The sequence below is a fragment of the Megalops cyprinoides genome, chromosome 11, assembly GCF_013368585.1.
Source record: "Megalops cyprinoides isolate fMegCyp1 chromosome 11, fMegCyp1.pri, whole genome shotgun sequence".
Lineage (NCBI taxonomy): Eukaryota > Metazoa > Chordata > Actinopteri > Elopiformes > Megalopidae > Megalops > Megalops cyprinoides.
This window is the reverse complement of record NC_050593.1, coordinates 32,112,445-32,136,803: the sequence shown is the minus strand read 5'-3', so window position 1 is coordinate 32,136,803 and position 24,359 is coordinate 32,112,445. Positions and strand designations below refer to the sequence as shown.

The 24,359-nt window shown below is 42.1% G+C and overlaps 1 protein-coding gene across 1 annotated transcript in view; it reads left to right on the top strand.

The window, feature by feature from the left end:
* LOC118786145 (E3 ubiquitin-protein ligase MARCHF4-like) overlaps window positions 1–4,394 on the top strand; it is a 12,024-nt gene extending 7,630 nt beyond the window's left edge. The window contains exons 3-4 of the mRNA XM_036541211.1: window positions 1–34; window positions 3,914–4,394. The exon at window positions 1–34 is cut by the window's left edge and continues 159 nt beyond it. Coding sequence (XP_036397104.1) covers window positions 1–34; window positions 3,914–4,356 — 477 coding nt within the window. The 3' untranslated portion in view covers window positions 4,357–4,394. The remainder of the gene's footprint in view (window positions 35–3,913) is intronic.
* The last annotated feature ends 19,965 nt before the right edge of the window (window positions 4,395–24,359 follow it).

Here is a 24,359-nt window from a genome sequence, read left to right as displayed (position 1 = left end):
GGCATGTACGGCTTCATGGACGTGGTCTGCATCGGTGAGTGCGTGCCCAGGCTGCGTTAGGACTGGCTCCGGCCTTGCTTGGACTTGCTCTGGGCCTGTTTGTGTTACAAGAAAGGTTTGGTTCAAGGAAAAAGCAGGCTTAGTACAAGAGTGCACACACAAAGCACGGCAACTCAGGACTGAGCGACAAGGTAGACGAAGGGCAGGGCTTAAACAGACATGGAACAGACAGAAAATAGAGACCCTCCGGTCAGCCCAGGAAGCAGCAGCCAGGAACCCTGACTGGAACTCATTAGGTTCTCTGTTGGTCATGCAAAACCCTGACAATTTGGACTGTATCTGAACTTGATTGGTCTGGTCTGGCTGGCCCAGGCTCTGGCCATGATGGCTGTGGCCTTGGGTGTTCTGATAATGGCAGGTTTCCTTGAGCATCAGTTACTGTAGGGTTCTCTCTCTCTCTCTACAGGGACATTCAAATGGTTTGAAGGAAAAGCCTGAGAAGTGGCCCCATTGGAATCTTTGGCAGTAGAGAGAATTATATAATATTTATTAATATTTTTCTTCACTGTTCCACATTACTCATCAGCTCTGCTAGTCCAACAGAAAGTAACCAGCTGTAAAAAACAAGCAAACACAATGTACTGGAACATACATTCACATTTTCACATGTTGTTTCAGTATTTACATTGAATAGCAAGGGGGTACAGATCTGACCATCTTTTTTTAACGATTGCACATGGGCTAGAAAAACTGTGAAATGACCATAATCGGAAAAGAATGAACACATTTTTGGTAAGCTGTGAAATTTATTCTAAACTGAGACTGCTTCAGTTATGTAACTGCACACTGCTTCCTGGCTGCTATCTTTTTGATCGTGCAATTTCGACCACGGCACGACGAGGGCAAACGCAGCACTGCCTCCGAGAGGGATCTTAAAAATCACCTGTGTTGTATCACCCCGTTCATCTCATTTTTCAGTGAAAGGCAAAGCAAATTCGTTTAGGCTTCACCAAACTGCTTGTCCAGCTTCAGAGAGAGTCCTCTGGAGGACGATGCTAAAACCATAATTCTTTTACAGTCTATTAAAAAAGTTGTCTTTATAGCATCAGACTTGTAATTAGAGTTTTCTGACTGAATGGTGTCTCCTCTCTTGGGTCAGGGCATCATTGGTACACTGGGAAAGTTTCCCAGAATAGTATAGGGCAGAGTACACACAGATGCCGTTTTAAATGCAAAAGTAAATCAAGTTACTCCTTTATTTACCACCACAGAGATATGAAGAACCGGGTAATCTGGAAATTCGCATAATGAGGCTCCCCCTATGGATTCACCATTTAATTATATGAGCTCAATTTGATGAAGTAAATATTCAGTCATATGCTATGACCGCATATCTGGGGATAACGTCGGTTAATGTCTTTTTATTAATAGAAAACAGCTCCTTAGAGATTAAATGGTAATTGGAACTGTGAAGGAAGTCAGCTGCTAGTAAAGATTTCTTCCTGATTAAAGACAGAAAAAGCATGCAAAACAACATTAATATAAAGTACATGTCTGGCTTTATAACAGTGCTACTTTTCTTTCATAGCAAGGGCCTGAATAAGAGCAAAATGGAGACAAAATTCCATGAAAAATAACCATCACAGAAAGAAATATGCCTTTTGGAAGAGGCTTTCGCACTGCACAGTGCTGTGAAATTGTTGCTGTGCAGAAAGGCATGCACCATGCCATTACGGAGGCTTATAAAAGCATAATAGAGATCTAGCATAAAAGTTTCACTGGGATGCTGCAGCCCTCTTGTTAAATGTCACTCAAAAGCTTTAATGGCTCCTGAAATGTGTGTTATTTTTTGTAGTCTTTTTGAAGGTGGAAAAAGGGAACATTTTCTTAACTGACGGTGAAGTGATATGTATAACGCATGCTAGATGACTTGATAAAAAAATATATATATATATGTATGATGGTTGCTTAGAAACATTGAATGATAGTTTGTTATACAGGGTGGTTTCAATTTGAGAAACATGCTTTACTGTCAACAGGCTTTTTTCAGTTGTGCTGCTGATTGACCTGATTCATGTACTAATTTTTTTCTGTGCATGCTACATATGAGTTAATCAATATGTTCTAGAGAGATATCACCATCATCTCTGTGTTATGTGTGTCATGCTCCTTAAACAACCAGATTGAGCAGGTAGATGAACCAGCAGAATAAAAGGACATGAATGAAAATTTGTATGTAGCATAAAGGAGGCATGGCTGGGAAGAGTACTAAGGAGCAGCACTGCCAGAAATTAAACCTTTTTAAGCAGTCAGTGATAGACAGAGGAGATTTATGGTCTCCATTGTGAGAGGCCAACTGATTGTAGGGGTCATTAACTCTGTACTTTGCACAGATTAACTTGTCACCTTGCAGACACAAGAGAGAGGACCGGTTCATTTTTCCTTCTCTGGTCGGTAGGGGAAAGGCACAGGGAGAGCAAGAGAGAGGGTGGATGGTGGGGGTCTCTCCATATCGATACATCCCAGAAGGCTCAGATGAAAACTGTGAAATCTCCAGATGTAAATGATCTGCTGACTTGGCTTTTTATTACCCTAATTAGCTCTCAGTCAGGTGTGGGGCGTGAAGTTACGTGGAGGTACAGACAGCAGCACCGGGGCACTAATGAGACAGGAAGGGTGTGTAGGGAGGGGTTTGATTCTGTACAGAGAGGGGGGGGGGGTGTTTGGGGGAAGACATGCCAGTGTTTGATCTACCTTCACACGAATTTGCAGCTCTAACGACGAGCACCCACGGCGTTTTTCTCAACCTTTTGTTCGGATTTCCAGCGTCCCCCGGTTGGTTTCTGCAGGAGAAATCAATCCACCGTGTTTCTGATGGAAATGAGGCTGATCTGAAAATGAAAACCTCACTGGCTGCGAATATGTATGCTGTCGAAATCCAAGGCTGTGCCACTCGCAAACCCGCATAGCTGAGTGGATCTGAGTGTCAGAAGCCGACACGCCTCGTAGTTTTACAGTGCGTTTCATCTCAACAACAGGGAAATACACATCTGACCGTGCGCACATTGTCAACTGATATTACTGCCAGATGTCAAGATTACACATTATTGTCCAGGATCTGTCAAACAACATGCTGAGGTTCACAGTGCTATGTATTAATGTTAATATACTGTCGTTCTAAACAACCACAACAGCAAAATGCAATATTTGCACCTACAACCTTTCACAACATCGCTGCTTACTGCTCCAACATGCTCTTCCTCAAACCTCTTACTGTTCACTGCTTCACTATTCCTACAATCCAATATTCCTATTCATATAGAATTATATAATAATAAATGTTATACAATAACATTGTTGTTTCATACCATGTTGTATAATATAATTATGTAACAATGTAGGTGGAGTGGCATGGTGCTGTTGTTTCAAATCTCCAAGGTTTTGTTCCAATCTTGCATGTTTCTGTTTTTCAAGAATGTCAGTATGTTGACGTGGAGAACAGCTTCACACAAAAGTATATCGTTTTGTAACACAACAAATGTCTAATTCTGAGATCTGGCGGTGTTATCAGTTTGCTACATTAAAGAGCATATCAGAGGATATCAGGTTGTCATAACATTACATCCCCCGACAGATAGTACAGGGTGCAACCGTTTGGGCTACACTTTTTGAGCATTAGTTTGCTAAATTGTTGGGACAGTTGGAGGATACAAAATGAAAATAATATTCTCTGGTTAAGTACCTGGCCCAAGGGTACAGCAGTAGTGCCCTGGCAGGGAATTGAACCAGCAACCTTTTGGTTATGAGCCCTGTTCCTTACCACTAGGCTACACTGCTGCCCCTGCATCTCTGTGCTGTACTGGCCTGCCGCTGTGTGACTGACTGACGGCTTTGTCACCACATGTCTCCCCAGCTCTCATCGTCCACGAAGGTCCTTCGGTCTTCCGCATCTTCAACCGCTGGCAGGCCGTCAACCAGCAGTGGAAGGTGCTGAACTACGACAAGGTGAAGGACAGCGAGGACCTGAAGACAGGCGCCGCCGGCAGGACCCTCACGCTGCCCGCGCAGCGGGGCAACGGACACACCGGGGGGGCGGCCTCTGACTCCACCTCCTCCCTCATGGCGGCCGCCGTGGCCCCCGTCGCCACGACGACGCCCACGGCGACAGCAACCGCCACCGCGGTCGCCAGCCTGGTGACTCAGGACTCTTCCGAGCAGAGCAACGGGCTCTCCCTGCCGGACCACCACTGTACGTACACCTTCCTTCACCTGCTGAGCCACCTGAGGCCGCAGGAGCCCCGCAGCCAACCCGGCAACAGCAGCCGTGAGCTGGTCATGAGAGTAACTACAGTCTGAGGAGTCTGTCCCGAGGCCTTATTATTAATGTGATTCGGTTTTGTCAAGGAACATGCACAAAGCCCCCCCCAACCTCTTTTGAATGAGAAAGATGGGATGCCATGCCACCCTGGGAAATCAGATGCAATGGGCTTGGGTGACGGGAGGGCTGAGGAAAGCACATGAGATAAAAAAGGCGATTTATACAATTTTTTAAATTGCTGTAACTGAAGTATTTTTTTTTTTTTGTGAAGTGATTTTTCACAGTGCTTTTGGTGCCAACTTGTTAAAAGGAGCTGACACATTTGAGGTTGCCAGCTCCCATTGAGTTAAGATGCCTGCACTCGTTTCTAAGAATAAAAAAGCACAGAACAAAGATTCAGGGGTTCAAATGTAGTAATTCGGATGAAACTTGAACTTTAAGAATGAAATGATTCAATTTCTCCCCTGTGGCCCTCTTCTTACTGTGTACTGTATATTGGCTGCTCTATTGCCATGTGTTTGAAGGATCTCTGTTTTGCTTGCTGTAGAGATTTTACACTGTCTGGTGGCTGTCTGAGACCTTATGCACAACAAATGTACTGTTCTTTCCAGCCAAAGAGCCATCACTTTACCCTTTTAGATTTGCTACACTGAGAGAGTATTTTCAGAGCCTTCCAACAAATCACATAGTAGAGTATTTGAGGATAATTTATAAGCATTTTGGTATCTGTTCTATCCAACCACAAAGTGGAAAGCCATAGCGAGACTGAAAAAAATTAAAATGAATTTAAGGCTGCATAACTTTTAGTCATAACTTTCTAAACCTTTGAGGCATTATTTCCATGTCTCTGTAAATGTGTACGTGTGTGTACGTGTATGCGTAAATGCATGTCTGTGTCCGTGTGTGTGTGTGTGTGTGTGTGTGTGTGGTTGTGCTTGTCCATGTGTGTCTGGGTTTGTGTGTTTTGGTCCAACAATAATGTGAGGCAATGAAAGCGCATGTTATACACCTTCTGTAGCAGGTAAAAAAATAAGCTCTGCTTTTTTCCAAATTGCAGGTCCTCGTAGTGAGCTGTCCTTCCCTGAATTCACTTTGCACTGCACACCTTAGGTAGCTTCCCCAGCCGGGCTCAGTGCAGGAGACAGGAATCAAAGCCCTGACAGTCAGACAGCTGCCTCCTCCGTCGGACCGCACGTCAGGATCCTTATTAATAACATTCCCTGCTTTTTCCCCCTGCAGACAATGCGATCATAAACAGATAATTCCTCATGCGTGTCCACAGCCCATCTTCCCTTCTGTAGAAATGATCTATTTAAAGATGACGGTCTGAACTAAAATTTCAGCTTTAGGTAGTTGCAATAGGATGTATCTCATATTTTGGATTCTTCAAAGAAACAAATTTAAACAAAAAGTATTTAAGCCTTTAAGTCTTTAGATCAAAATATCTTTGAATGCATGTTTCCTGTTATCTTAATCAGGCGAGTCAAAACTTTTGACTGGTTCTGTATGTGCTTTCTGTCTTTTTTTATTTTAGAGTTTATTGTAGATATCAGTTTATTTTCACACTCTCCTGGTAAGAAATAGCTGAGGATCTACCCACCATTTTTGTCTGATAGCAGTAGTATTGCATTTTTAAACCATTGTCTAGATGAAAATATGCAGATTTCTCTCAAGGGCACTGACTCCGCAGACTCACCAGCTGAGGGCTGGCATCCCAGTGGGTGACTCCATGCAGGAATGATAAAACTGAATGACTCACATCTGCATCTCAGCAGCGTTACCTTTACCTGCACTGAGGTCACAAAGCGCATCAGGCGACCAGTGCAAATTAGCCTCCTCATTGCAGGCAGTCCACAAGATTTTTTCTCTGGAAGTTTTCTCTGGCTTACAGTGAGAAGCATACAACATAGTCTAGTTGCAAATATTATATTATATACATATTTATAAGAATTTACATTGATATAAGTATTTAATTAATATTTATGTAAGTAAGCAGGTTATTTGAGTCCCTGAAAAAGTAGCTGTAGAAAATGGATTCAGAGAAAGATGGTGGCCCTACATACTGGCCAGAGTCTTCCAGAATGTCTGCGGGCCAGTGTTCTAGAGTGCTCCTCCACAGACTGCCACCTGCACTTCCAAGGAGTAACTCTGTCTTGCAGAGAGAAGTCAGGTAACCGTTTGGCCACCGGCTGAATAATTCAAGCCATAGAACGCTGATACAGAACTGCAGCAGACAGAATAACAGCCGACAAGGAGAGGGGGAGGTCGTGGAGAGTTCAGTATGAATTAATTTCTCGCTTGTTTTTCACACTCTCTCAGCTCAGCTAGAGCCTTTTTTGGCAACATCTCAGAGAGAACCTGAAATCAAAGGTAACAGGGAAAACTGCATCAAAAATCTCAACAGTGACAACGCCGAAATTCGTTTATTTATTTTTGTTTAATATGTATACAAAATATTGCCATGGGGACAGTTCAGAGAATCATTATCACATGCAGCACACTCCTTGAGAAAAGGGTTACCTTTTGATGTTCCCTCTCCCAGAGACACATCCACATCATGCAAGTCAAACAGAAAAGATAATAGAGTTCGCCCATAATCCATCAAGTTTCACTCCAACCAGTTCTCCAGTCTAGCTAAATATTTCATGAGCGCACTGAGTATAAATCTGATTTGGGGGGTCAATGTGGTTGAGGTTTAAATGCAAAACTCTCCACATGGGTTTTTTTTTTTTTTCATTCTCTGTGAGTGCAGCATGGTCATTCAACGCAAGCCGGCATTCAGTGTGTGGATTTTTTTTTTATAATTCGCAGGGCAGCTGAAGCACTTGGCTGAGTCTCCTCAGCCTGCAGTAATTGGTGTCTGAGGGCATTCTGAAATTGTATAGTATTCACACGAATGCTGGAAGAAGAAGATGAGCAAAGGTAAGAAATTCAGATTGTGCTTCAGATATAGCAACACAGAAAGTCTGGTAGAAGACAGGTCAGAACACCACAGTAATTGACTTTTTTTTTTTTTTTATCAGAAATGGGCTCAGATTCCTCTGCTTTTTCCTTAGTGATGGTCTCACATGAAGCTTGCATTTGTGATGAAGGCGTGATACCTTTAATTTCACCAGCAAGCCTCCTGCACATAACACCCTTTATCTAACCCTTTTACCCTGCTGTGAAAACTGGCATGGCTTCCCATCTCTCTCCAAGGGCTTCCAGGAGCACATGGTCGCTACTTTTGCTGCAGATCAGCAGTTTCCTTTCCCTGTGGCTTTGCTTCAAGCACTACCGATGAACTGTGGCAAAGCATTATGGGAGACAAACAGTGAAGGGCCCATGCTGTATGAAAGCAGCGATTTTGAGTGGTTTACCTGAATGATCTGCTCATGAATTTTAGTCACGCGTTGAAGACGCTCATAGCGTCAACGGCGATTGAAGCTTTCAACTGCTCGACGCTCCCCGATGGTCATTGTCCTGGAACCTCTTGCATCATCAACATGCGACGGCCTGCCAGTGTTGAGAAGTCCCACCGCCAGTTATCCTTCAGTGTCGAGCCAAAAAGCAACCTGCGAGTCGGTTTCCACTGAGACAGTGAAAAAAAAAAAAAGCAGACTTGTTTTGTTTACATCTGTAAATGTGTGAAAAAGAAACTGTTACATAAAAAAGATGAGGAAATGAGGAGTCTTGTCTGTCTCATTCAGTCACCCGCAGTAATTGATTTTGTTGCTTCAAATACGTGCCACCAGTTGAAGGGACACGCAGCCAGCACCTGAGGTGAGTGGCGGGCTTGTTGGATTCCTGTCAGGATGTTTTTTTTTCTCACCTTTCCAATGTTGTCTCAGCAGCAGCTCGCAAAATCTTCTGTCACTAAACACATCCGAAGCAGAGGTGTCTTCTGAGCAAGAGAGAGAGAGGAGGATGAGAAACTACCTTTAAACTGGTAAGAGTTATGAACACGTTTTCTGAGTGCTTTTCCTAATTTTTCAATTATTGTTTTGGGCAGGTTTTAGTGTCTCCTGTCAGCAGCTGGCTCCTTTGTAACCATCTCATGCATGTATCTAAAAAATGAATCTGCTGTGTTTTTCCTCTTTCTGTGTGCTCTGTGCCCCTGCATGAAATTTTGCTTTTCTGGTGATGTTAATTTAGTTACATGTTAACTAAATTACATGTTAAGAACTGACTATGAAAGGTGCAAGAGGAAAAAGCCAATGTTAGCTGAAAAAGCAGTCTGTCAGAAAAGCTCGTAACAATGTAAAGACAGCAGAAATCAAAAAGGTCTTAAGGCTTAAAAATACTCGGATATGTCCACTTTACACTCATGTTCAATAGGTGCTATATTTAGACAAAATTGATCTCCATTTGTTTTGTTATAGTCAAAATCATAAATCATTAATGATATGACCATAGATAACCTGACAATAATATGATCTAATATAACGTTTCCCAAACCTCTCCTGGAGGACCCCGTGTCCTGCATGTTTTAGATCTCTGCCTGCTCCAACACAGCTGATTTAAATGATCAGTTTGATAAAATGCTGATCTAATACATTCCTGTTCAATGTTTGCAAAGTTTAAAGACAAATTCTGGTCCTTTCTTCCTATTTCTTGCCCATGGGCGGTCTCTGCTGGGAAACATAAAATGAGGAAGATCCAGGGGTGGGGTAGGCCTAGGCGTGGTACCCCCACATAACATTCAATGAGGGTCACGACCTTCACCCATAACAAGCAGGTAGAATGTGACTTTTCCACTCCTGCTCCCATTCACATCCCATTCCTCTAATCCAGACGGCTCACATTGCATTGTATTTTTGAGCCTGCAACTTTCCTGACCACAGGCTGACCTCATTAACTACCACACTGCATCATTATGTCCCATTATCAGAAGACAGTCGATCTATTGCAACTGATGTTGGGCTCATTTTAATAAGCTCTTACTTCCTGTATCTTATCCAATTTTTCACAGGTCAAATCTCTTGAGATACCATCATGGTGTCAGCCTCTTCTTGTCTCTGAAACACAATGAGAAACATTCGAAGGAGAAATTGCTCCTGCTATGAAGCCATTTGTTGCACTGCCATCTGCTTTAAAAGAACTGTATAAAATGCTTTCATAAATCCGGCTCTTGAAATTCCATAGTATGTTGTTAGAAGTTCCATCCAAAAAAATGAAATGAAACCCACTATTTGTACCACTAATAGTACCACTATTTGTATAGAAGATATTTGTTAAAAGTCAAGCAACGTTCAAGTAGGTTGTTAGTGAAGCCTTTCTGTTCAATAGGAGCGCCAAGGTAATGTTAGTGGCATTGCTAATGTTAAAGGTAGTGGAGTTAAAATGCCCAGCTGTAACAATTAGCCAGGTATTAGACTTGTAGAACAATATGGACATGAATGTCTGTTACAGATCGGGTAAGGTCACCCTCTAATGGCAGGACAAAAGAAATTAGAGCTGAAATGAATAGCTCATGTGAGTCCTGCGTGAAGCCTTAGGTAGCGGGTAGCAGATAGCCGAGCGGTTTCAGCGGCTACGTCACTCCCCAAGACCTGGCTAACTAGTGTTGTTGCCGACAGGCTTGGGGCAATTTGCCTTTAGCTCAACTGGCAACGACGCTGGTCTTAAGGGGTTGGCAGCGGGCAGCGAAAACCTCGGTTCGAAACTCGCTCGCTCGCTGACCCCCGTTAACATCTATACACCACGCAGTGTAGAGCCCACCGGTTACAATGGCATAAACCTGCTTCAGAACCGCACTCCAGTACCTCAGGAAAAAGATAGGAGCAGAGCAGTGATGAAATAGCTGTGGCACTGCTATCAGATGGGAAGCCTGGTATACCGCAACACTGGAGGCCTTCTCTCCCTCTTTGTTATCCACGTGCAGCATCGTCCCGGTACAGCATGTCCTTAAATTCACATCCCAGAGGAGGGCAACCAACAATGGAAAGTAAGTATCTGGCAGTACAGGTTTTGTGCATTGAGACTATTTCCAGCTCAAGTGCTCTCTGTCAAAACCTAAATCACAGTCATTAGTAGTTGTCAAGGGAGATGGCATCTCCCTTATATCTCTGGTTAGCTACACCACCACCACTAGAGGACAATCTTCAAACACTGCTTTGGATCATTTTTAAACTGAGAACCTTTTCTAGTGGTCAGGACTGGCAGACTGAAACCAAGAGCAGTATTATTGTATTATAGTATTATACAGCAATATTGTCTGTCTTAACTCAGCTCCTCCACGTTCACTGGTTCTGAAAGTCAATAAACAGTTAAACACAGGTAAGCTGGCACCAGAATTGCACTCAGGGCATTCAAATGCAGATGGGTACACACTTTACTACTGTATGCACAGGAATACCACTACCTGCAACAGCTGTAAGCGTCACTGCTGTGCATAGCATAGAGAGGGTTTGGCAGCCTCGGTCATTTTCGCCCCTTGTGTTGGAGGATGGTCCATCTGCCGGCAGGCATTCTGCATCAGCGTGCTGTGAAAACAGTATATTTTCCAAAACAAGTCGTCTGGTTTGCCAACTGTTCCATGGAAGTTCTTGGGAACACTACTTCCCTCTGCCTGCGGCTGTGTTTCAGCTCTTGAGAAATGAGATGTTCGGTTACTTTCCCATGTGCAGGGATGTTCTCTTCAGCAGCTGCAGCAGATGGAATCTGGTTGCAATAAAGAAACTTGGTAATCACCCAAAACAAACTCTTTTAAGTGCTTCAGCATCCTTAGAACATTACAGTAACACTGCTTAATGCTATTGTTCATAGTTCTGTTGTTGTTTTGACATAGGAGATAGATTCCCAGATAAACATTGACTTCCTCTGTTTTGTCTTTGTTATTTTTAGCATTAATTCAGCTCATATCTGTACATGAAGGCAGGACTCATCAAAATGTATTTCACAGCAGCTTTCTGTACTCCTCTGTAGCATGTGAATGTGTGTGTTTGTGTGTGTGTGTGTGTGTGTGTGTGTGTGCGTGTGTGTGTGTGTGTGTGCGTGTGTGCATTGTGTATACACGTGTTTCAGCATGTGCACAAATACATGCATGCATGTACCTGGAATTTTATGAAATTTATGGCTTCTAATTCATAGATAATAATACTATGGACGGTCGCCGGTAGAGAAGCTTGTACCAAAAATAACAGCATCTCACTGCCCTGCACTGTAACTCCATACCGCTAGGGGTCTGCCTTGGTCTTCCCTGTGAAGCTGGAACAGGAGTGGGAGTGGGAGGGAGCAACGGGTTCATAACAGAGCAGGGCTGTGCCCCACAGTAAAGGAAATCAATCTCTGCTGTTTACAGCAATTAGTCCTGTTTGTCTGGATTTAAAAGGCGATTTGGATTACTGCCATTTTTGCATCAATTGCAAGCAGACGCTGGAACAAAAAAGAAAACAGGGAAAGCACGAGAAGAATGAGGAGGAGGTTCTTTCAGATGTAAATGTGTAAAACACTTTATATGTCATTGTTTCTATGCTTAGTTCATCCTTAAGTAATATTTGTCCATGTGCAAGGAGGCCATGCGGGGGAAGATCAGCACTCCAATGGAACAGTCCAGTAGCATCATCAGGGAAGAAACATAAACCACTGCATGTGTACAGTGAAAGCTGGGGTGGTCCTCTTTAGTGATCCTCATTGCATTGTATTTTATGAAGCAGCTTTGGTTAACTATCTTGCTTGCAGATACAGGTTTGCAGTATGTTGCAGAGATATATTCGGTACTTTCCCATGCGCAGGGATGTTCTCCCCAGCAGCTGCAGCAAATGAAATCTGGTTGCAGTAAAGAAACTTGGTAATCACCCAAAACAAACTCTTTTAAGTGCTTCAGCATCCTTAGAACATTACAGTAACACTGTTTAATGCTATTGTTTATAGTTCTGTTGACTAAAAGTTTAAAATGGCTAAAATGTGAGTAAGTTAATGTTGGCTAACTAGCAAATTTACTTTCATCAAGTTTGCCATGGTAAAAGTTCAGTATCCTTTTCACAGAACAGTTGATTGTATCCTCCAGCATCCACATGAAATAGTATTAGGCTAGTTAGCTGACGTTAATCACGTGTTATTTTGGCTGATCAAATTATGTTGTAAAGCTGGTTCACTTTGTGAAGGAAACAACCATCTGATGTTTAAAGAAATAGCCAATGACATTTTTGAACTTTTTTGAATTTTGACAACCGTCAGGTTTTATATTATTATTTTACACCTTATCAACGTGCGGTCAGAGCTATATTGAAGAATCTACAGGAGTGTATAGAATGCACTGCTGGTTTCTTTGCCATCGTTGCTAAAGGTGAAAAGGCAGGTAGGGACGTCTCTAGCATCAAGGCAGGAACAGCAGGAAGTTATTCCTCTAGCTCAAAGGTGAGGAATCTATTTGAGTCAGGATCCAAGGAGATTAGCATATCCAGACTGTTGGGGATGCATAACACAATAGCTATGATCACGCACAATGAAGTCTGGTGGTATTTTGCAGCAGCGGCTTCCTTTTAATGCTTTAATTATAGCGCTTTGGTGGTGGAACTTATTTCTGTTGGTAACCTTTAAATGCAACTCAATGCAATCAAATGTTATTGTCAGTGTAATTTCATTAAATGTAACAGCTATTAGTAAACCCCTGCACGATCTATAATATTGTGTCCTTCCCCACTTTTAATATGTTAACTACGGCCCTGATAGATTACATAAATTACATTATTGTCATTTGGCAGACACTATTATCCAGAGCGACTTAGACAGTGCATCTAATAAAGAAGACACGACCTAACTGCACATGAACAAGCATCACTGCTAAACATCAGAAATGTGGTGAGATCACAAATGTTTGCCTAGGTTGACATGTAGATGCAAAACAATACATACAGCATAAGGGCTATAATATATATGATATTATCATACCAAACATAAAGCTAGCAAACATTATATGGCGGCTTTGGCCTCCATGTCCTATCCATTTTTGCTCAAATGTACTTATATTTAAGGGGAGCATTCTTGAGAGTGATTGTTGGGTCCAGGCACAGCGCCAGAAGAAAATACAGAGGGATGAAATTGAAATCCACAGGGGTGCACAAAAAGTCAGAAATACTATATAGACAGCAGGATATAAGGAGACAACGGGGGGTGCACTGAGGTCCGTCTGGGGGTGCAATACACCCCTAAGCACCCCCATAGCACCAGGCCTGGTTGGGTCCTGTTCCGTGCTTCCCTCCCCCAGAAGACATCAACACGGTTTGTTGGAAAACTGGGTCACCACAATAGAAAACACGAGACAGACGCCAACAGTTCCAGAGAAATTCTAAGGAACATCATCACCTCCCTCTGCCACCAGCTGTGTTGGACCTTCTGCAAAGCAGAGTGTTCAGCTGTTTTTGCACATGTGGACCTGGTACCATGGCAGCGGCCCATGTACCTACAGTAAACCCTTGCTGCTCTCTTCTTGTGAGACTCCCTACAAAGCTCTGCGCGGAGACTAGCTCAGTAGATTATGTGTTAATATCCTCCATCTGGAGACAAAATGGCGAAATAAGATTTATGCTACTGTCAATCCTCCTCAGTTGTAGTAATTGGAGTGCAGATCTGGCTCCAATTAGCCATGGCCTTTTTTGGGATCAGGACCAGGCTGTTGCTCCAGGTCGGTTTTCTGCCAATTGTCTTTTGTGTTCACACTCTTACAGACACACAAATTAGAGCTCAAGCTGGGTTTTAATGACTTTGCCTGCAACTTTTTTCCATTACAAACAAACAACAATGTACCTTGTTTTCTGGCAAACAGGTACTCGGGGTTGTGTGTGGGCACAAATACATCAAAAAGTATCTTGCTACAAATTACAAATACTTGCTAAAATACAAAATACTAATAAAAAAATACTATACTAATAAAATACTAATAAAAAAATGCTATCCTCATCCTCAAGAGGATGGCGCAAGCTATTTCGCTGACAACAATGAAGATTAACCGCTATAAAAATGCCTAAATTTAGCTGTTAGAAATTCATTTCTAACAGCCTGTAAGCTACTGCATATGTTTACTAGATAAATATCCTACTTCTAGAAAGTCATTGATTTATAAGAAAAATATTTAATATAGGCCTAAACATTTATATTTCAATATATAACATTATATATAGACATTTATTAAATTTGCACTAATATAATGTACTTCCCCTGTTCTTCAAAATGTTCAGCAAGAAGCGTAAAACTATAGCGTACTACTGTTACGTATATTTAATATATTCCTCGACAAACAAAATAAAGGAGACTTTCCTACAGGCGTCCATGATTGTTTTTCCCCAAATAAACAGCGTGAACGCTTGACATTGGAAGTGGGAAATTTTCAGCTTGAAACATCTGAGTTCCTAGGTGTCTTGAACGCAGCATAAATTCACAAGTTCTAGAGCACAGCTATTTGCTAATTGCTTATTCTTCTGTCCTATAATGACATTCAGTGAACAATATCTGATAGTATATATTCTACCACATACTTTACCTTAAAGGCAATTTGCACCGAGCACCAAAGCAGCTTCTTTCCTTGGGCTACTGGTCATAAGGGGAAAAAAAAAAGTTCACAACAAGCACGCTAGACCCAACAGGATGTGTCACGTGATTTACTTGCATTAGTCAAAGGCTATATTTAGTAGTCCTATAGTAAGCCTGGTGATGTAAGTTCTTGTCTTATTTGAGAATAAAATGAAATATTTGATTAAGTATTTTAAGTATTTTAAATACACAAAATGCAATCAAATTATTTCGTTACAAATTACATCTGATTATTTTCCATCTAGAAAAATACTCAAAAGTAATTAAATACATATTTTAAATACATTTAAACAGATGGGTTGTGTCCAGAGATGGACACAACCCATCTCTGGTTGTGTCCATTTAAGAATTCTGACTGGACTTAGAAAATATGAGTGAAAATGTCAGTTTATGTCATATTCACAGCATGAGTTATGAGTAGTGTACTGAAGGAAGACGGGTCTACAGTAGTGGTTTTGGCACTTAGAAGAACGACAAAGCTAAGCAAAAAAAAAAAAAACTTTCATCAAAAACTTAACTTCCTTTGATTGGTGTTTCTGAACATTTATGCCTTATTCATGCCTATTTTTTGGTAAGTATGACTTTTTCCATGTAACACATTTGCTAATATGTGTTCATGTTGAACTAAAGATTAACAATCTATTTATAATCTATTTACAGTGCAGTTATAAAAATAGTGTAAATCGTTACCCAACAAACATGTCAATCACACACACACGTGCACATGCACATGTACACACAAAATGCATACACACACAGGCACAGACAGTATAAATGAAACGTCTTTGTTCTGACATTAGTACGCTGTAGCAGGGGATAAAAATGTGAGATGAAGAGGTCCATAGAGTGCTGTTGTTAACAAATTCCATATTACATCTAACATCTCTAACATCTCCATCTGTATCTGTCTGCCTCATCGGTTCTCAGGATGTTATCAATCAACTAAAACACACATAGTATTGTACACTGCAATATGATTTCAGAAGAATGTTGGAGTGAAAAGCATGGCTAGGGAGGATGGCAGGAAAGCATTAATATAAAGCCCTAAGAACTTTACTCACTAATTCATAATTACTGAAAGCCAGAGCGGAGTTTTTCCAAATAGTTACCAATGCAAGTCTAATTCCTTGGAAGCATGATAGCAGTAAAAAAAAAAAAAAAAAAAACTGAATCAGTTTTTAACCTGGCCATATCAACTGCTGACAATGAACCCAAAGCAATGGAAAAAAATTGGCTTCGTTCCACCAGGAGTAGGGGTAACACCGTTCTCTCAGCACTCTGGAACTTTGGAACTTTTGTGTTTTTCGCATGAAAGTTTTTAGTACCCATGGTGTGAAAGTTAAGACCAGCCTGCAATCTCAGTCCCATCATCAAAAGGATTTATTGAAATATGTGGCCAGTCTTACCTAGTTAAGATTTCTAATATGAAGTACACAAAGGTAATGCTCTTACATCAGGTGCAATCAATTTATATGCAAACAGAAACACATTCAGGATAAATATCAGTTGAAAGGTAGGTTTTTGGCCTCTTTAGTTCAAGGTCAGAATCTTACATTGCTGGGAGCAGAGCTCTGTGTTGGTGATGGAAACCTTGGTCCTTCTTCCTCGGAGGGTCAGGGGGCCAGGGAAGTTTGTTTTTTCACCCTGCGGTGGTCTCTGGTCTCCCTTACAAACACCATAAACATGATTTTGGGAGCTAATTAAGAATTAGGTCGGCTGAGCAGAAGTGTATTCGGGGAGCTTTGTTAAGTGATACTTGTCAGCTTGCTCTCCAGGCATTTACAGTAATTTTAGTTATGTTTAGATGTTGTTCTTCCCCTTTCCATCAACAGTTTATAGAAAATGACAGCACATCTCTTCTGTTGAACCACAGATGTGTACTCCGCTACAAACAAAGGCTTTGACGGAGGATCGAGATTCAAAAAATGGTTTCACACAAGCAGAAGAACCAGCGCAGGAGAGCATAAATGTCAAGGCTGTTGATGTCTGGCCTCCGATGTGTTAGTTAGATGTAAACAGTTTGGATTTGTCGGACTGCCTTGAGTTAGGACTTACACGTTGTGTTTTTATCACTCATCCTCCTTAAATCTAGTACCCACGTCATCAATTAGTACAGGATGAGAAAAAATTTAGCCCTGCATTTTCATGCGAGCTCATTTAGATATCAGAGAAAATGTGCCAAATGTGAATCAAAAGCTCTGCGCACCAGTTGCAAACTCGACCATGTACGACAGTACGTATAGTTACACTGTCTATTAAGCTCTATAAATAGGATGTGCTGTGGTCTGGTGTTTATGGTTGTAATATATGAGGAGGAAGAAGGGCTGTCAGAGAGAGAGAACCCTAGCAATGCTGTGCCCAACTAAAACACTCAGTATCAGCAACAGCTGGAGAGGTCACTAGCTGTTGTACACGAGGACCAGAATTAGGAGCAATGACTCAGTTGGTGTAGGTGCATTTCCACTCCTTGCCAATAGGGGTTACTCATCTTTTGGACTCTTGTCTTTTTCTGTTTACCACAACAAAGCTATAGCTATTGTTATTGACTCCACAGATGTTATGTGTCTATATTGTTAATTTCTCAAAGCTGCTCACAGCATGGATGACTGTGGCTCAGAACAATGTGGGTTTGAGTCCAAGATGTTTAATGTCTCTGTAAAGACCACGGCAATCTGTCCTCTATTACGGCACTCTGGTCTGAATGAACCAGACAATATTGTTTGGCATGTGCAGCTAATGCTGCACATTCTCTCTCCCTCTCCCTCTCTCTCCGTCTCTCTTTTACATGATCCAGGAAGCTGTCTCGACTGTCTTAGAATGCTTGATGTACTTGTTTATTCTCTCAGCCAGAATCTTGCCTTTGACCTGCTCGCCGACAGAGATGCCCCCAGCGTGCAGAGGTTACGTCGTAAACACGGCCAGCCTGTCCACGGTAGCACTTGAGAGGCATTCCTTTCTGGGGGATTCTCGTTCCCGTGATGTCAGCAATATCTCCTTTTTTCAAGATGCGTATGTAAGTGGACACGGGGCATAGGCCCATGCCTATGTAAGGATTGAGTGAACATTCATCTCAGTCCCCTCCTCCCGCCTCTGCAGTTTGTCATGACGTCACAAGATGTTTCCCTTGCTCCTCACAATTTTTTTTTGATGCTGTTAAATAAGGTGGCAATGTGTAAAAATGATCTCTTTTTGTTGTTGTTGGGATATTCGTATTTGTGGCTATAGTATATTTTGTGTTAATATTTTTGGTTTTCATCTTTTGTCCGTTAATTTATTGATGCCACGAGAGCGGTTTGAAAACCTTTTAAATCTTCTCGCTCATTTCCCTGCCATGTGTTGAAAAGTGTGCTGTCTTCCCTGATTGAAGCAGTAAGTGTATATTCATGAACTTGGCCACAGCATATTCCAGTGCAGACAACAGACCTTCCAAACACAGATTTCTGTGGAACTGAACTTTCTTTTGGCCCATAATATTACCCAATTCCTGCCCAGTAGAAAGTGTATAATTCTGTAGAAATATCAACAGTAACGAGGCCATTTTTTGTAATTGAATGTTTTCCCCTAACTCTGTAAATAATTTGGTCCTTACGGTCATGTTAGCAAGCAAACACTTTTTTTAGATGATGCTTGTTCAGGTTATCATTAGAGTTTACTGTGTGTTGTGCCAGAGACAAATTCCAAGCCAAATTATAATTTCCAGATTGATTAAACATTTCCGTAGCGCTTGCATTGCATTACATTACATTAAGTCATTCAGCAGACTTCCAGATAACTGCATCACAATGCTAAGAGTGGTTGTTGAAAAGTACTACAAGAGGTCAGTAAAAGACTGAGTTAATTGCTAAACTAGTGTAGAGTGCTTGATAGTGCTAAATAGAATATTGGAATAGATAGTATAGGTAGAGAGGAAGGCAGACTAGAGATGAAGCTTGAAGAGATGAGTTTTCAGCTTTCTTTTGAAGGCACCCAGTGTCAGGGCTCCGCCCCCCTAGCTGTGGTGTTTTTGTTTTTTCCCTGTCCATGTGCTTTTTGTTTTTCCTTGTGTTCCAGCCCCGCCCCGCTCCCCGCCTGGTCCCCGCCCTCCTGATTGCCCCATTACCTTCACCTGCCTGCCTGCCCACCTGCATCCCATCTCCTCATCAGCCCAGCCCTATTTCTACCCTGCTTGTTCCTGTCTTGTTTGCCAGTTCGTCTCAGTGTTTTCGTACCTGTTTTGTTCCCGCAGTTTTTTGGATTTCTGTATTCTCCGTGCCTGACTCTGCCTGCCCTTCGTCTTCGTTTTCTGCCTGCCGTTTTGTCCCTTTGCCTGATCGTTTGCCTGCCCGGTTCCTGATCCTGCCTGCTTCTGTTACTGACCCTGTTTTTGTCCACGGACTGCCTTCCGGTTTTCGACCCTGCCTGCTTTTGGTTTCGCTACTTTCCTGCCGTCATTAATAAACCCGCCTGCAACCTGAAGCTCTCTTGGTCTGCGACTGAGTCCCTGCCTGAGTCCTTACACCCAGGGAGTCTGTTCTATGAATGCAAGTGGACAGTGGATGTTGCCACTCTCCACTGAGGTCTGAACCCCTGGGTCTCTGGTCACAAGTGCAAACTCCTAACCACGTCCCCAATCTCATTTTAAATGATTGATAGGTGAGATGGGGAGCAGTATTTCTTTATCCGCTACAGTCCAACTCAAAGGGATGTTTAGTTTCCGACCTACTGCTGACCCTTTATGCATACCATGGGATAACTACTTGGTTTTGTTATCTCTCAAAGCAGCTGCATGGAATCCATATTGCAGGAAACATGCATTTCAAAACAAATGGAGGCCCAGGATAGTTTAAAAAAAGTGTAGCTAAAATCCTGACAGACATACTGTATTTCAGCTTTCACATAGCATATTCCTGAAAATGGTGCGTTCAGACTGGTTGCGGAATGAATTCCCTTCACGAGGCACAATCAACGCATTCACTAATCTAAAAGAAAAAGTCAGTGCATCCATTACTCTTGATGAATTGTGCAATTTCAGCTGCCTAATGCAGGCCCAGAAAAGTCTTTTTATGTTTTTGCATCATTTTGAATGTTGTTAAGCCCTGCACTCCATAGTATTTAGTTTGGCCTTTTGGCTAAGAATTCATAAATAAATTTGGATAGGTCTAGGCTACTGTAGCTTCTTGTTCCATAACCTGGTGTGAACCTCAGAATGTATTAACAGGATCCAGACTTCACCCACTTCAGATGAGAATGTCTACAAACAAATTTATGAAAGTTATGTATTCCCACATACAATATAAAGGCATTTCTCTCTGCTATAATTTTTTGGCCCAACCAGACATGCAGAGTAATGTACAGTATATGAGGGTATATTTACATGGCGAACGAGAATGTATATAGGATACGTCTGTGTAGTATATACATTTCCAGGCACACTCTCACGCAGGTCAGATGTACATGTGTGCACAATGCACAGCATCTGTGGGTCGTTTATGTGTCTGTGACAGGCTTGTTTGAGGGAGATGATGGATTCTACACAAGACTCCTGTTTGTTTCCGAGTCAGCATCTGCCATTGTTTATGCACCAACATGTGACTCCTCAAAGAGAAAATCAACAATTTATTTAATCGTAAACTACTCTTCGCCGTGACCCTGTCATAGGATCAAAGTCACCTTCCACCACGGTTCCCAGAGTCCCCATAAGAGATATAGAATCGGGGGGTCACGGCCTTGAGCTGTTTAGAGGGTTGCGTCCTTGACTCATAGCTCGTGTAAAGCTCACAGGTCAGGGGTCGTGGATGTCGGTCACCTCCATGATCACTGCGCCTGGCCTCCGAGCAGAATATGATTCCTTCAAGGCTGAGCTGCTGCCATTCTGCTTGCCTGATTTACAGGGAGACCATGCTATTAAAGATATATCATTACCAGATGTTTCTCTTTTTTTCTTTTTCCCCTCTCTTTTTTCTGAGAGTGAAATGATTTTTTTTTTTTTTGAGGCAGAATGAGATCAGTGGAAAGATTCTGCTAAACTCACTCCAACAGTCACCCTCTGCTAATAAAATTCAAACAGAAATGTATCCTGGCTTTGGGGGGAAAAAAAAAGACACACACCCATTTCCCTCTCATTTCCACAGTGACCGTTTTCTTCAAACACAAATAGCCTTTCCCCCAACCTCCCCTCCCTCCCAGCCCCCAGTCCCTGCCTTTGGCCTTCCTAGCCTACCCCTTTCCACAACGTATCTCCCCCACACTACCACACACTCACCACCACCACCCACACCCCCCCCCCCCCACCCCAACACTTGGATCTTACATAATCCTCAGAGTATTTTTGTTCACAGAACTCGATGCTAACTGCTTGAGTGAGTAAGAAAAAATATTTTCCTTCTCTGCAGGACAGGCTGGCCATTTTTCTTTCTTCATTATTTCCAAGGCCTGTTGAGTAAGCTGTGTTTTCACCTGTTCCATCACCACTTCCCCCACCCCTGGATCTCACAGATGACAGCATATCTGACCCTCCAACGCACACACTGGTCGAGACCTCTGGGACTCATACCTTCACAGTACCGAGTCCAGGTCCTGGAGGGCCACAGCATATCTCTTACTCTGTTAACATTCTTTTTTTTTTACCCCATTATGTGTGTGGTCACATTCAGCTTAACTAGTCAGAGTGAGCAGGTCTTCCAAGTGTCTGACATGACCTGGAAACATGTATGGTTACAACACAGAGGGCGTGAGGCAAGCTTCCACCTCTGTAAACTACCAGTGTGTTTTTTTGGAAAGGAACTTCTGTCACCCTGGGCATACCACCCTGTACATTTGTGGCATTGCTGGCAAAAGGTGACTCAAAACACTGACCAGCGGAATAGCAACAGCAAACATTTCCAGGAGGTTGACTGGCCCAAGGGTGGTGGCTCCCTTGAAGCTGATTTCTGTTGCTTCAGGAAGTTTTCCCCACCTTCCCCCACCTCTTGTTCACATGGCACGTTTGCCGTCCTTCACCTCATCAAAGGGCAGCAGTGCCAACCTGGATCCATTTTCCACTATGACAGCTCAATGGCATGGTGTGGAATGAATGACCTCATCATGATATTAATTTGTGTAATTCAGAATTTTTCTATGGTGTGGGTTTTTGTAATATTCTTTTCTTTTCTTCTTTTAACATATTCTGATCCTCTTCGTTAGCTATGTTAATGCTTAGCCTATTACTCTCCCATCCTGTTTTTTATAATCTATTCCATGTGACCCTGTTATATTTTCTGTTTTGCAGTATTGTTATGTTAGATTGTTATTCCTCTTTGTATCTCTGTGTTCCCACTCCCTCATGCTGTCGCACTCTCTTCTTGGCCGTATCTGCTTTCAGTTATTCCGTTGGCTCCGATCTGTGCTAATACCTTGCGATTATAATTATTCCCAGTTTCACACAGCTGTTTATCCGTCGCACACTGCAAGGCTGCTTGTGACAATTCTGCTGTGATAAAATGCAGAAGAAGTGGAATTGATTGATAGCGAAGTAGGACAGCATGCTGGAAGGAAGAAGATGATGTCACTATTCCACTGTGTTCCTTTTTGCCTCTTGTGTAGTATCAAATGCAACATCTGGGGAATGGAGAACCTTGCTTAATGAGGCAGAAGGGTTTGAAATCATTCTGCTGGAATGACACTCGCAAGATGTATGATGACAGGCATCAAAATTAATTTATTGTTTCTGTTTTTTTTTTTGTCCCCTTTCAAACAACTTAAAGCACAATAATATATCGTCTTAAAGGTGGGCTGTCAGCATTAATCTATAGTATAAACATTTGTCAGTCTTGATTCTAGTTCCAAAATACGTATTTGACTTAGCTAATTTAATAGCTTTAAATGGCAGAGTCACTGTGAAGATTCAGTCTGTGATTTGATCAATCAAAAATAATATGAACCTTTTTTTGGAGAGAGATAGATCTTCCAAGGAATAAGACTGATATTTTCTGAGAATATTATTCTTACAAAATCGAATATTAATGAAATCCACCTCTAACGTTCTGTGGTGTTTCATTGGAACCCACTGAATCTCAGTTTGGATTTACACTGAGGCTGGATCAGTTTCCATTTGTCTTGGCATGAAATATCACTGAAACAGACCACAGATCCACGGCCAGACCCAGCCTTTTTCTCATGCATGTGCACTGGTGAAAAAGGGACTCGGAACCTAGATGTCGCTGTTCCTCTTTCAAAAACAAAATACCCCCCCTCCTTCATTCCTCTGCTGAGGTTTATACGCCTCCTCTTTCCCTCTCTCTCTCTTTTTTTTTTCCTTTTTCTTTTTTGGCAAGGAGTGGGGTCATGCTCTTGGTCTGGCAGTGGCTGTTGAGGCAATGCAGATGTGCCATTACACCTCCCCCACAGACAGTTCATCAGCACAGCGCAGACACAGACAGGGAGAAGACAGGAGGTTCTCATCCGCAGCTGCTACACAGGAACCACACATCCTCAGACCTCTGTTTTTTGCTGTACGCTGCAGAATGTCTTCGCTCAAAGTTTTACGTCTTTGAAGAGGCGGCCCAGTACAGGCTGACTTGTGTGAGCTGGGGAGTAAAAATTTGTGCAAGCCTGTAACATTTCCTTAAAGAGATACTCTAAAACATCTGAAAAAAAACCACCCTTATCGTAGCGCATCACATTTTGATGCCTTTTTGTTTCACCTTTCATATGATGTAAAAGTACACAATGTACCTTCTTACTAAATCAGTCTAATGTCTGTATCTTTTGGCCAATGTTGAATGAAGACTGCAGCTAGTTAATTTGAACCATCCTGTCCCTAATAGGGCTGTATTGTGGTACAAGAGACATGAGTCTATCCCACAAACCCACATGCATGCCACAATTAAAATATCCATTCATCCTGATTCAAATAGCCAAATTTATCCTGATTTTGTCTGAGGCCCTCAAAAGGCTATAGAAATCAGGAATATTTATGCAGTTCTAGCCAGATTTCTACCTTCTCCACACACCATGTTTACAGAAACCACAGAGTGTGGTCTTTAGGCAGGATCAGGACTGGGCGTGTGCACATCACCGTTAAAATCAAACTCTAGACTGGACAGATTTCCCTTCATTGACATGCTAATAACTGTTGGGTGCAACATCACTGTTGCATGTTTTCATCTTAGCATTGCTGTCAGATGTATGCCTATGCATTGTACTTCTGCCTGTTTTGTGCCAAGGTTAATTCTGTTATCGCTGCTCCCGTGTTGTATTTAATCTACATTACTCATGCCGCATTAGCGCTGAAAATCGTTACGAATGATAACAGCGGACAAATACAAAGCAATAATTCAATGGAGTCTAGATGTAAAATTCCTATTAAGGGTTGTGTCGCAATATACACAAAATATTCAAACTAACTAGAAAAAGGGACCTGGTGCCTTACATGCAACTTAAACGACCCCACCATTGAAAACAGAAACATTTTCACTTGAGTCTACAAAACTTTGATGTCTGGCAATCAAAATGCAGAGGAATCAAGGAAATTGGTGTCATCGTGTATCTCCACTATAAAGCCCACGTGATG